General features: G+C 42.6%; 2 protein-coding genes across 8 annotated transcripts in view; both read left to right on the top strand.

Annotated features, from left to right (window-relative positions):
* hoxb3a (homeobox B3a) overlaps positions 1 to 14,718 on the top strand; it is a 139,300-nt gene that overhangs the window by 45,378 nt on the left and 79,204 nt on the right. For 5 of the 7 annotated variants that reach the window (XM_084745124.1, XM_084745121.1, XM_084745118.1 and 2 more), the window contains one exon: positions 8,570 to 8,955. The exons of the other annotated variants lie outside the window; for them this stretch is intronic. The gene's annotated coding sequence lies outside the window, so the exon portion shown is untranslated. The remainder of the gene's footprint in view (positions 1 to 8,569; positions 8,956 to 14,718) is intronic. 7 annotated transcript variants of the gene reach the window in all.
* Positions 916 to 6,607, top strand: hoxb4a (homeobox B4a). The gene is given in 3 exon segments (XM_084745136.1): positions 916 to 2,701; positions 4,429 to 4,692; positions 4,695 to 6,607. Coding segments are annotated over 3 exon segments (870 nt in total). The 5' UTR covers positions 916 to 2,238; the 3' UTR covers positions 4,838 to 6,607.

Here is a 14,718-nt window from a genome sequence, read left to right as displayed (position 1 = left end):
GAGTTTATGAAAGCAATAAAAGTCTATCGACGGTGTAAAGCGTGCGCCTCCAGAGAGCCGCTGTCTTCTATATCTACCCTGTAGATCCGGATTTGTGTAAAAATCATTAAAACAATCACAAATTCGCTTCTAGGGGAGTATATAGTGGATTTATACACGACGGCAGCGATGGATCCAACACTGGGAGGAGAGGCCTTTAGCTGCTATTATTAGGTTATAACGCTTTTATTCATTATGGGTGGCTGCTTTATATTTGGTTTTGTAAAGGTGAAATTGTGAAGGTTAAAAATCATCCTCTCAGCACAGACAAAGCCTACGACAATCTATTTATTTCAGGACTTTATTGGAGGCGATTATTTGATGTTTTTGTGTGAATCAAGCACCGTGTCGTGTGTCTGTGCTCCTCCAAAGTGAAGGAAACTCAATCCAAGTTTGATACTTTCTTTTTCTTTTCGATCATCAAACCGCCTCGCAGTTTTAAAGGCCAACTCCAGGTTGAATTGGACTCTTTTTTATTTATTATTTGTCTTGCTGAAAAATGATGCGGTCGACTTTACTGTTCATCTAGGAAGGCGTATTGGGGGGTTGGGTGTGTGCGTGTGGGGCAAGGTTTCGATTTAGAGACGGTCAATTTTTTCGAAACAAAGGGCTTGGATATCTCCATCATCTTGCCTGTGTGCCTGTGTGTGTGCGCACACTTTTATTCCCTTTGATAACACTGCAGAAAGTGCAAAACAGACTCTTTTTGATTGGAAAAAAATCTATTCTATTCTTTTCTATTCCATTCTATTGCTTCAGTAGTTATATTTTATTCATTTTGTGTCTTAATGCTTTGTGTTTTAATACATTTAAGATGAGACTATTACAGGTGAAAATGCCGTGAGAAGTGTGTGATTATTATTCTTTACAGTGCTGTCTACTTTCTGTGCGTCGTCAGTGTGCTTAAAGCAGTTTGAAGACTATTTTATGATCTTTGTGTCTGTTTTCAACATTAAGAAAGTGACAGCAGAAGTGAGTGTCCTACGTGGTGTGGTGTAGGATTGGAAATGTGGAAACAAACCCATAAAAGTGTGTGGCAGAGTGTGAGCGGGTCACGGTTGGAGAGATGAATTCTCTTTAGGGGGAAAAACAAAGAGCTTGGGAATCTCTGTGCAGTAATGCACAGCTCAAGGGCAAAACGCAGCCGCACAATCTGGATGGGGCATATGGACTTGCTATGCCAGTGATGTTAATATCGGAAAATGGAGGGAAATAAATCCTGTTTATTCATGCAAGGCAAAGGCGACCCTGGCTGGGACTGAATTACCATGCAGGGGGAGTTAACCGTGGAATGGGCGCCTGTTGGAGCAGCAAAAAAAGAGGGAAACGGTGCTGGATTCTCGTTCCTAATGCAAAGGTCTGCTGGTGATTTAGGAGGCAGTGTAACCTGAATTAGTTGATGAATTTTCTATCGATCCTAAACAAGCCAGATTTATCTCTGACACGGTGCTGCTGCTGCTGCTGCTGGGTGGCGGCGCAGCAGCCGGCCAGGCCACTCTCCTACTCCGCGTTATTAGTGATTTAAAAAGAACAGGAAAAAAGAAAAAAGAGGTTTTGGCAAGTACGTCCCTGCACACACCCAAATATATACACAGAGGGTGGTGCAGGCGCCACTTGAAATCCCCCCGGGCGCTTTCTTTCTGTTGCTTCTTTTTTCTTCCTTTTTTTTCTGTTTGAAGTCGCGGCCAGACCCGTTAACGGGGGGACAGGGTTCGTTTGCAGCGAGGCAGGACTTGTCATCTGTACTGTACTCTGCTGCTCGTGTGTGGCTTCAGCTGCAGCGGAGTGTATTTTCAGCGTGTCAGACGCGCTCTGTTATTGTTGTGATTCTCTGCCTGCTTAGAGAGGCATGCGTGCCGACATGTGGCGGAGAGACATATAGAGAGAACGGGCCGTAAGGAGAGAGAGGGGAGGGAGAGAGGAAAGTATTGTAAGACTGTGAATGCCCACAAACTGAGGCCATATGATGATGCGCGTGCGGGGGCCGTGTACATGCTTAATCCCATTTCCTTATCCGGGGTCCGTCCTGGAGGTGCGCCATTGGCCAGCTGCCGTCACGTGGCTTCTTAACTTTGTTCACTTGACAGAAAAGTAGGAGGGTTCAACGGAACAGGAATAAGCGAAGAGTAAAGGGATGAGATATAAATTTTAGTTATATATTTTCCGAGTAGGTGCAATTCCACAAAAAGACTGAAATTAATGGCCATGAGCTCCTATTTGATCAACTCCAACTATGTGGACCCCAAGTTCCCACCGTGCGAGGAGTACTCACAGAGCGACTATCTGCCCAGCCACTCTCCGGACTACTACAGCTCCCAGAGGCAGGAGCCTGCTGCCTTCCAGCCGGACTCTCTCTATCACCACCACCAACACCACCCACACCACCAGCAGCAGCGAGCCGAGCCGCCCTACACGCCGTGTCAGCGCGCGGGGCAACCCGCCTCGGTGGTGATGTCCCCGCGGGGTCACGTCCTCCCCCCATCCGGGCTGCAGAGCACCCCCGTCCCGGAGCAGAGCCACCGCTGCGACTCGGTGACACCCAGCCCGCCTCCGCCTCCGTCCTGCGGCCAAACGCCCCATAGCCAAAGCACTTCATCCCCCGCGAGCACTCGTAAGGACCCCGTCGTGTACCCGTGGATGAAGAAAGTCCATGTAAACATCGGTAAGTGCTGCATGCAAACTTCCTTTCTCTCTCTCCCCTCTCCCTGCTTGCTGCGCCTTTGTGGCTGCAGCTGAAACGCATGCAGTCAGCTAGGTGTCCACCGTCAGGATCTACGGCTTCCCCTCCCTGTTTTCTGTTAGAAGTAGGAGAGTAGCCCTTGGGTCAAGATTTACGATCGTCTGTTTGCAGGGCCAATATAATTACACCCTCCATAAATTTTTATTACACCTCTCCGCTGAGGTGCCTTTTGAAGTCCGATCTCAGGCTCGTCTGCTCTAATTCCTCGCCTTATGACAACTCGGAGCGAGCCCATAAGTTAGCTTTTATGCTTTGGTAATTTGATTTTAAGTGGTCGGGTTGTATAAACGGTGTACTTTACTCTGTCGAGCCTTCCTTCCCCACTCGTTGTTCCAGGGGAGGGAAAGTTTTATGGCAGCTGAAATATTCATGTTTATGGAGCCGGCCGTAAAACACTAATGTAAAAGCGAATAGCTCCAGTCTATTATGGATCCTCTCTAGTGTTATAATAGACTCGCTGCCTATTGCGTACTGGGATAACCGGAGCGCATGTTCGCGTGGCGACTAAATGCCACTTTTGCAAAGTCACCGTCTAATGCTTTCACTGAACCAGGCTGTTTACGCGGTAAGAAAAGTATTTTTTTTGCGTTTATTTCTTTGCAGAGTTATAATAGCTGTGATGTCTGAGGTTACCTCGGTCTCACAGCTGCATGTTTTGTTGTAGTTTTGGGGATTTGTTGAATCATTACCCAGTCGGCCATTCAGTACCGTCGTGTAGCTGCTGCACCACCCCCCTCCCCCCCACCACCACCTTTATTCCCAACCAGTTTATACAAAACAATGCTGCCATCCTTAGCTCTCAGTCCTTGGCATCTTTGCATAACATCACTGAGAGAAAAGGATAACCGCTTTTGTGGTTCGTCGCTGCTCCTCGCTGTTTTGATAGGCTACAGTTACACATTACGGCACTCTGCGTGCGCAAACGTGTCAGAACAGCAGCGGTTTTTCAAGCTTTGAAACGCGACTGTAGCTCCGATTTGCTCCCAGATCACAACATTTGGACACCAGCGTCAGGCTGGCTGTACTCGGAGGATTCACACCGCCGCAGGGCCTGAAATGACACCTGACAACATGTACTCACTGAAAATGCAAGACAACTGTAGTATAAAATAAACGAGTTCAACTGCAACAGCTGCAATGAAAACACAGGGTATAAAAAGATAGGATAAGGTGGGATGGAAGAGAATTGCAAACATGGAAGGGTCTGCCAAGGTTACAGCCATTTTGTTTTCTCTCACAGGGGATCCAGCCGCGGTGGTCGTGGCTTTATTTCTCTTAGTTGCATGCTCATGATGCACTCATTTATTTTTTCTCACCGTGGCCTGATGTGCTGTTTTGAGTTTAAACTAGACTACTGTGTTTCGTCCTCTTTAATGAGCCCTCACTATAATTAGTTTGTGTTTTTAATACAAGCCAATATTGTACTAATAGCGCCTGTCTGCTTTTCTACAGTCATGTTGCACTGTTGTAATTTGTTATTATTATTATTATTATTATTATTATTATTATTGTTGTTGTTGTTGTTGTTGTTGTTGTTATAGATTTGTATATGTATATTGTTATATTTTGAGGTGAATGAACTGCTATTGTTATATATATATAGTTATTAAGTGTTGTGATGATCATTTATTGCCACTGTTTTCCCACAGTGAGTTCAAACTACACAGGAGGCGAGCCGAAGCGCTCGCGGACGGCCTACACGCGCCAGCAGGTCCTGGAGCTCGAGAAGGAGTTCCACTACAACCGGTACCTGACGCGCAGGCGCAGGGTGGAGATCGCGCACACGCTCTGCCTGTCAGAGCGGCAGATCAAGATCTGGTTCCAGAACCGGAGGATGAAATGGAAGAAGGACCACAAACTGCCCAACACCAAGGTCCGCTCCGGGACAAACAACACAAACTCCCAGGCTCTAAGCGGTTCCCAGAACCGCTCCGGACCTCTATAGCCCGCTTCTTTTTTGGCTCTTTGTCTGATTTTTCCCTCCCTGATCCTCGAACTGAAGGCCGGAGCGGCAGCCACGCTTGTAACCACCGGAGCCCGCACTTTGGACCGGAATAACGCATTTGCTCTGGAGGGAAATGAGGGATCATAGCCTCCTCTTCGGCCCTGATCTGTGCTGATGTTACACACTATAATATGACGTTATGACGTGGAGGAGGTGGAGGGGGAGATTTCCCATTCATAAAAAATTAAGTGAACAAAAGTAGGCGAAGAAGACTGAAAGAACTGCTTAATCTCTGCTTTTACCCCCCGCCCCCCCTCGCGCGCCTCTCTCTCTCTCTGTCTGCTTTTTATATTTCTGTCTTTTTATACTCCTCTCCCTCTCTCTCGCTTCCTCCATATGACAGAGCATAAGACGGTAGGCTGAGGATAATGTGCCCGCGTGCGTGTGCGGGTTTCTTTCCTTCTGTTTTTTTCTCTGTCCGAGACTTTTTTTTGGTGAAGATGGATCCTCGTTTTCATCTTTAATCATGCCAAACTCGGGCCCCATTTGTCATGTTTACTCTGCGGGTACAAAGCAAAGGGGTGAACCGCGGCTCTGCCCATTACCCCTCGCCCCTATTCCCCCTCCGTACCACCCCACCCCCCGCCCCCACCACTACTCCTCCCCATCACATACGCACACACACACACACGTGTAATAAATGTAACTATGGTTTCGTCAAGAGAAGTATTCTTACACACACACACACACACACACACACACACACACACACACACACACACACACACACCCCTCTGTGTCCTTATAGTACTCTAACATCAAATATAACCTCCAGTATGATCCAAACGACAGCAGACATTTTCCTGTCTCGTTGTTATAATTATAACTGTTCGTCTTTATGTTTTTGTTTTATGAAAAAATATAGCTTTTTAAATTTTAATTATAGTTATTTTTGAATTCAGTGTTGATTGTCAAATGATACTTTATGCTGTTGTTGCTGAGAATGACAAGGAGCGTTTATGTGGTCCGTTGATTGTTCATTTTGTGATGTTGTATACAGGGAAACAGATTGACAGGGTGATTCAAGTAAGTTCAAATTAAATTAAGGCATTTTCCACTATTCGTACCAAACAGGGTTTATAAAGCTACCTGAACAAAGGACACTAATATCCAAACCAAAATCCTGGTACAAGAACACTTATTATAAACGCAGCACTATACAATGTACTACCTATTACCTCAGTTGTACTGATATAAATTTTTATTTTTTATTTTTTTGGTCATTTTTTTTTTTTTTTTTTGCTCGTTAATGAAGTGACAGTTTTTCGAGCTTTTATATTTTTTGAAATTGTGTGACGAGTTATTATAATAATTATTATTAACTGCAATACAAAAAGCGCTATTCATTTCTTATGTGTGGAAAATAAAAAAAAATGTAATTTAATTATAAGCAATTGTTCTGGCCAGGGACATTCAGAAAAACAAGGAGCCTTTTACTGCATGTCTGAATGGTGTTGATTTATTTTTCTCTCTTTTTCTTCCGCACATTAAATGCGCGCACACCTCTTTGCTTCTCCTCCTCTCTCTGTTCTGTTGTCACCTTGTGCCACATTTTAGATATTTTATTCTGCAAGTGTTTTTGTTAATTGATGTTATTTTATTTACATTCCAAAGATCCGTTTCTATCGTTTTTGATGATGATGATGATGATGATGATAATAATGATTATGATGATGATAATTAGAATGATGGTATTGTTGAACATGTGTTACCTCCTCCGATATGTAAGTTGCTCCTTTCTCTGCATATGCCTCCTCAGTGTCTATACCTTCCTATTATTTGTAAATAGTTCATAGAAATTTAAATAAATGGCTTAAAAAGTATGGGTTTTTATCCTCTTCTCTCTCATTTTCTTCTCTTTTATATCCATTTTCTATAAAACAATTCTCATCCATTCTTAAATATCGTTAAAGTCAGGTTTGGAGCTGTTCATAAAATTGATTTAAAATGTTTTCTGTTTAACCTCAGATTTAAAATGTTTTCTGCTTAACTTCAGATTTTATTTTAATATTTTTTAGGCAGTTTGTTATAGAATGCATCATTTTATAATAGAATAATGTCCTTTTTGCTTCTACAGCAGGTCTGAAAAAAACACAAACACTCCATCCTCTCGCCGCTCATGTGAAGGATGTATTTAAAGCAAACATTCACGCGCTCCCACACGCACACACAATAAATAATTTCATTTAATTTCACTGTTGGTTTTGCCTACAAAACGCACAGCGACCTGTCTTGAGAAATCAGCAGCCTGCGATGATTAATCTGTCCCGGCCGTGAGTGATCTTGGTACATTACGTCCTGTAATCTCGTTTTAAATCACAAACCGTCCCTCCGTTTCACTCTCGTTCTCCCGTTAATTTAACGGCTGCTCAGACGCGCTTGCACCGGCACCGACACAGAGTATGGGAACCCCCACCCACCCCTTCAGCACCATCCATTCCTCCTCTGGTTGTGAAGAAAAAAACATTAAATAGTTTCTCGGTTCGTGCTCTTTTAATGCTTTAATGAGTGTAATTTTTGCACAACAGTTTTTTTTTTCTTTTTCTATCGGTGTTTTCTGGAGCGATGCTGTGCGCGCATGTGTGTTTTATTTTTTATATATTACAAAAAGGGAGCGGGCCGGCGCCATAGCTCAAACCCTGACAACCAAATAGATAATCAACAAGACGAATGGCTTCTTTTGTAAGGCGCGGCTCCCGTATTAATTTTCATTTTCTTTTCTTAGAGCAGGTATCGAAAAATATAGAGCAGAGAGGGGGGAGAACGAGAAAATAGCATTCCTCTCGATGAACTTTAAACAAAAAAAGTGTGCCCCTCAAATTGGTCCGCTCGTATTCCTCGGCCCAGAGAAGATTCCCTATTACTTGTTGGTTGATTTCTCCCTGGGCCTCTTGCCACAGAGACTCCCTCTGCCCATTTATCTGTTTTCTTCCTGTTTATGAAAGGCTCCCCCAGCGCCCAAACGGCCCTCCTATCAAACTGTACACCTAGATGTGCTCAAACGCGCACACACTGCGCCAAAAACATGCTAAAGCCTCACGTATCGGCTCATAAACCTGCATTTCAAGCTGTTTCGATACTGCAAAACTCAATTTCATTGTTATATTTTATTTTGCTACTAACCACTCTGCTCTAAAGTGACTACACTCCAGTTTAACATCTCCAGAATATGCATTAATTTGTAGGTGCTGTAGAACATATATATTTTTCCCTTCTATGGTGAGCCATATGGTTTAATGCCCCCTCCTCCACACATACACAATACACAAACCCTCAGGCAGTGCACCTCTCCTTCACCTGAGATAATATTTGTGTCCGAATGCTGTAATTTTCGCCTCACACCAATTGTCCTATATTGGAGCATCTAAACAGACACCCCCTCCCTAATATTCACACACATGCACACACACATATGTGCCTCCACAATAACCCTTAAAGCCCCTGAGCACTCGCAGTCCCAGTTGAAATAAATGAATTTGCGCGCGGGGTGACACCGCCGCACAATAAAATCCACCAAGGAATCCTTATTCTTTTTTTAGCCCCCTTTATCAGCCGGGCCTTCTGCTGCTTCTGTGAATGGGAGCAGATTTTTTTTTTTTTTTTTGTGAGGATGCCCACCTCCCCCTACTCGTCTGAAAAAGTTCACCGCCATTATTTTCTGGACAGGAGAGAGGGGACGGCACCTCAAGAAAAATGCGAGAATTATACAAGAAAAATCATTAATCACTTGTTCTTCTTTAAACACTTCTTCTCCTTCTTCTTCTTCTCTATTGTCACCCCGGCAGCCACACACAAGACCCCTTCTGCTGCCAGAAGAGAGAGAGACAGACAGAGGAGGAGAAAAAGAAGACGTCTTGGAAGACACTTGGAAGACACCCCACTCCCACTCCCTCCCCCTCCTCCTCCTCCCTCACACGCACGCACACGCACACATCAACACATACATACACCTCCTCTTCCCACCCATCAGCAAGCTATTTTTTACACCCCACAAGTATCCTACCATAAGAAAAAAAAAACTTTTTTCTTCCTCATTGGAAAGAAGAAAGTCCTTCCAAAGAAACTCCAACAAACCAGTGAGAGAGCCCTCACGGCGCAGGAGAAGAAGAAGAAGAAGAAGAAGAAGAAGAAGAAGATGGCCCAGAGGTCGCTGAAAGTGCTGGCGTATAAGGTAAGAGGCCTGGGAAATTCATTTTGTTTCCCCTTTTGCGTCTTTTTTGGCTGTCTTTGCTCCTGCTCTTCTGTGTTGATGGCTCGGTGGCGTTTTTATGGTTTTATTGCCCCCTGCGCATTTGGCGAGGTCAGCCGAAAAGGGCATTTATGGCCGTGGGGGCTTTGATTTTAGCACAGGGACTTTTGGAACTGCGTGTTTGTGTTGGAAGGTGTGTGTCTGTGAAATGTGTGTTTGCATTGCACGGTATAGAGCTATAGAGTTTGTGCAACTGTTTCGGTTCCCCCGTTGCTGTGGTGGTGACACTTCTGCGCCTGTTTGTCACTCATGAGGCCTGCAGCTTCTTGAGCATCTGTCGTCGTGCGTAACAAGGCTATTGTGCGTCTTTTTACGCACGGGATTTGGGTGGCTACATATGATTAATCAGCTTATTTTTTATGATTCTTGAGATTCAGCTGAAGTTGTATTTTTGATTCATAGGGTTCAGGGAACATAATTAGCACCAGCCAAATGCTGGTATGCTGTGGATGTGGCTGGTAGAGTTGCTTCACTCACCAGCCAAAAAAACAAAACAAACAAAAAATAAAAAAATAAATGGCTAGTAAAATGTGAACGTTCACAAGCAATTTGGCTGGTGGAAAAAAAGGTCATAATGCAAGTGGACAAGAAACTGCAGCCACCTATGCAGGTTCATATTACTTGAGGAAAATTCCGAAATTCTTGAGCTAATATATGACAGAGTGGCCCACGTGAATAATTCCTGGTTCAGCCGGAGCTTATTATGCATTTTGTCTTGGCTGCGATTCTGTGGTTATAAAGCGTTGCTGTGGTTTAGGCCTATAGCTTTTAATGAGATACTGTTGCATGCGTGTGTGCGCGCGTGTGTGTGTTGTCGGCCAGGTGCAAACAGGCTATGGAGACTGCAGCAGGAATATGAATAATACGGCGCTCGATTGGAGAGAGGGATGAAGGGGGAGGAGGGAGGGTGAAAAAGAAAAATTAAAAGAACTGGGAGGGAGCGCTGGTTAATGGATACTCTCTCTGTTGCGCTCCAAAACAATTTAGCTCGAAAACAAACGATCGGAGAGGCTTTCCAAATGAACTGCGAACGATCGCCGGTCGCCGTGTGCGCTCAGGCCTCCGGTATCTGCTGAGCCGAGCAGCAGCGGCCTCAGGAAGCCCACTCACTCCTGTTTGACCCCTTCAGAAATCAATCTGGCCGGGATTAAAAAGATGAGGGTGGCGGTTCTGGTGGAGGGGCTCTGGCCTCTCATGGGGATGCGGGCCGTGGCGTGATGCGATGCGTGGAGAAGTAAGAGAAACAGATGAGAGAAATATAAGGAAGAAAAGGCACAGAGATAGAAGGAGAGAAGAAAATCGATGGTCGTGCAGGGGCAGCGGGGTGGCCAAGCTGCGGCCACGGAGGGTTCAACTAGGGGACACGTTTTTCTGACCGATGAGGTCCACTGGCTCTGAAGCCAGAGGCTGACCCGTGGTTACCCCCCTCCCGCATTCACACCACTCCTACCCCCACACACTCCTGGGTCCCCCTTGACCTCGCAAGGCTGCTGGACCCTCCGCTCCCTCGGACATTCCCAGACCTCCGGAGCCCCCGGGCCACTTAGTTATAACAGGCCGAGTTCAGGGCACTGTAACCCGCGGGCACGTCGGCGATATCTCCGCTCCCACACCCAGACAGACAGTTAGACAGACAGACAAGTAAGCTAACCACCTGGACAGGGGTCAGGCACAGGCCAGTGCAGACTGTTATGTTCATGGGACTGAAAAATAAATGAAATATATTTTGTGCTGAACATATTAATATACTTGCCTCTTATCCAAGGATCCTGTTTTGTACAGTTTCTTCAAAACAGCTGTCTCAAGTTGTGATCAATATGTCGTTTAAGAGCAGAGCTTTTCAGATGTGCCCTTCTGTCTTGTTCTAAAGCCTTGAACACTGTAACACAAGGTGTTGTGAGACGTTTTAACAGTATGATATGGTATGAAAGGGTCAGCTGAGCCTGTTAGGCAGGCTGAAACAGAGGGAATGTGCTGCAGTCTGATGCAGGACAATATTTGGAAAGACTGGGACCTTAGTGTAAACAGAGTCTGCCCCTCCTGATTGTCTTGCTGAAAAGCTGCTGAGCTGAGCAGCCTTTTTAACTTCTAGGCTGGTTCTAGCCCTGTTTGATGCTGAGAATTTTACACTAGAATGGCCAAATTCAGGAAATTCGTGGAACTCTTGTTAACAAACTGATAGCAGTGAGTAAATAAAACAGAACAGGAGACGGGTAGTTTTACTGTCAAAATGATTGTGTTCAAATCAGTGAGCTGCAGCTTATTTACCAGCATTGGGCTGGTGGTCATTTTCCAGCCTGGTAATCTGACCTGCAGCTGGGATGAGTGCTGTGTGTGTGTGTGTGTGTGTGTGTGTGTGTGTGTTGGTCAGTAATGATTAATCAAAGGGATGATGGCAATAGGGGGGAAATGCTCTTGAACAGTTTGGTTCACATTGCCTTCACTGCTATAAAATGTTTTTAATATAATGTCCCTTCATTTTCTAATTTACATTCCACCAGGGTCTAATAAGACAATAGAGCTGCAACATTTACTTGATCAATCAATTAGTTGTCAGCTGTTACATTAAGCAACAACTATTTTAAGGACTGAGTCTTTTTTTCATTTGAGTCATGTTTAAGAAATGTGCATAGTTCTCTGATTTCAGCTTCTTAAACATGATTTTCTGGTTTCTTTACTCTTCTCTGACAGTAAACTGAATACCTTTGGTTGTGGAGACAGTTGAGGATGTCACTTCTGGCTTTTTTCATAATATGCCAACATTATATGAACTAAACAACAATTCAACTAACTGAGATAATGAAAATAATAGTTTGTTGCAGCCCTACATAAGACATGCAGCATTTGAGACTTTTATCTCTGCCATATTGTCTGTCTTGCAAGACCCTCTGATGGGTCCATGTTTACACTCTGTGAAGTGAAGAGACAGAAACATACAACTTTGTTTTCATTTCAGTCAGCATCCAAAGATACCAAAGTGAATAATGGGAAAATGAGGCTCAGAGTAGATATATATGGCTTTAACAATCACCCGTAAGTCATTCAAATTCATGAAAAAAGATATTTTCACATCATGTGCAGTAAGGCTGCAATGAACAATTATTTTCATTATAGATTAATCTGTCAAGTATTTCTTGATTAATCAATTAATTATATGTCTAATAAAATGTGAGAAAATGGTTAAAAAAACATGTTGGTTACTCTTTCCCAAAGCTGACATCCTCAAGTGTCGTGTTTTGTCTACAGTCCAAAAATATTCAGTTTCCTGTCAGAGAGGAGCAAAGAAACCAAAAAATATTCACATTTAAGAAGCTGAAATCAAAGAATTTGGACTTTCTTTCTTTAAGAATTACTCAAAAAGATGAATTGATCATCAAAATATTGGTGATAAATGTAATGGCTGCACATACTGCAGCATTAATGTGCAATACATGCTCTGATGGTGGCATCTAAAACTCCAGTCTACTTCTGTCAGTGAGACTTGTTCTTGGGATTAGATCTGAGACCTTTTGTTTACTTGACCATCTTCTTAAAGTACCATTATTTGACATATTCTAGTTATTATTACATGCTAAGGTTGCACATCTTGCATCTGTATAAAACTTGATTTAGTGAAGGATAAACAGCATGAGATACACAACCCTGCATCACTCTCAGTCGATTTTTCCTTTAGATTACATGTTAGACATTTCTAGAACATTCCACTTAACTAATAAGATGCTATAGTGCTTCAGTACAATCATGTACCAACAGCAGAAGAGATGAAAGGTCAGAAGCCACAGAACCTTGGTGATTGTTTCAAGTCTTTTGTGTAAATATAATACCTGAATGTCAGCACTCTCTCCAAAATATTATACAATCATTTTGATATCTTATGTGGCTAAGCATATATTGGACAGAAGTGTTAATTTTATACTTAATATAAGCTTAAATACATAATATGCATCAATGTTTTGCAGTTATCTTGATACAAAAAATCTTGAAACATCTTTGCCTAAATACAATCAGACATATGTTTTAAATTAGCCAATATTTTATTATGCAAAGAGGATTAAGAAATGTGCAGCTGTTTGGTGCCAACTATGAGTACTCCAGTTCAGGATGCACCTATTGTGAAATTCTAGGCTGATACAGTGTTTAAAATAATTTGTCTGCTGCCTGTTGCTGATATAAATGTATTTCTTGCTGTTGTTTATTTTGGTTTTGTTGTTATTTACGCCCCCTTTTTGCATCAAGAAAAAACTAAGAAATCTTCATGATTCAAAACACAACATGCGTTCTGCTCTTATGTCATACCAGAGTTGTGTCCAGCCAGTGGCTTCCTCTCTCAAACAGCGGTTAGTGTGCTAGCTGCTGTCTGAGTTCAACCGCAAATAACCAACACAGCCACTAAACTTCAGCCTCTGCCATCAGTGAATGTCGTCTTAATTGTTGATTGCAGTCAACAAGGCAAATTTCTGCCAATACTGAAGTTCAGCTGCAAATCTGTGCATCCCTCTTTACTGCCAGTGATAACTCTTTAAGCACTGAAACATTTGATAGCCAACTCTACTTTAACTGTTAGAGTGGGGCTGTACAATTAATCAAAATATTATCAAAACTGTGATATCAAAAATGCAGAAGGTGCCATTTTTTCATAAAGGACAAATGTATGACAAAACAACAGATCATGATTTTTTTTTTCAGTGAAAATTAAATTTTGGTGAAAAAAAAAAATCATTCCCACTAACTGTGAATCATATCACAATCATAATATCTGCCAAAATGACTTTTTTCAGTCCTTAGATCATCACGCATGGGAACCGACTGAATTGAAGATGAAGTGTTTAAGTTTTGTATTATTTGCCTCTTGAATTAATTTAATACTCCATGTGCTTTTCTGGTCTTTGGTTACATGTGACATGCATTCTGCAAAGTGTAAACTAATGTCAGACAGCAAGATAATGAGATGTATGAGAGCAGCATGCCCATATGGCATTGGATGTTTGCTCAAACAACTACAAACATGCTGTTTGTAGTGAAGCTGGAAGTAATGTGGTATTACTAGTAGGGGTGTAAGACAATATTGAAAATATGGAGTATCGCGATATTATGTTTTTGTGATACTGTATCAATTCTCAAAACACTGTTTTGGGATATTTTAATGCAAAGAACGAATTGTGCTAAATAGCAGTCTTCTTATCAAGCTTCCCTGTTGCGATTGCATAAAAAAGTATACTTTTTAAACTCAAGTTTTATGCTTAGTATGTTCTTTATATTATATACTATAGCATCTTCCTTACAGTATCGCAATGTATTGAATTGTAACCCCTGTATCATCATACATATCACCAGATTCATGCCAATACACAGACCTATTTCTTCCTAAATGTGTGGTGTGGGGGTTTGGGTGGTGGATGAGCAGTGAAAAGTTCTTGGTAGAGGCTGAAATACAACTTGTTTTGTCATTTGCAGACTTGTTACACATGTCTGTTTATTACAGTAAAAACTCACAGCCGTAATGCTTCACAATAGGGGAGAAGATGGTGCAGGTTTCACAGCAAAACAAAAATAACAAAATTATGTTGCAGGAGATGCATTCAAAATATTAGTAAGAGTTCATAAACAATGCATTTTTGGTGAGAAATGTTGTATTCAGGTGACATGATGTAAATATATGATACACCCAGGGAAATGAAAACATAA

This window comes from Lutjanus erythropterus, chromosome 19, assembly GCF_056507025.1.
Source record: "Lutjanus erythropterus isolate fLutEry1 chromosome 19, fLutEry1.hap2, whole genome shotgun sequence".
Lineage (NCBI taxonomy): Eukaryota > Metazoa > Chordata > Actinopteri > Lutjaniformes > Lutjanidae > Lutjanus > Lutjanus erythropterus.
Note: the sequence above shows the minus strand (reverse complement) of the source record. Positions and strands in the feature narration are given on the sequence as shown.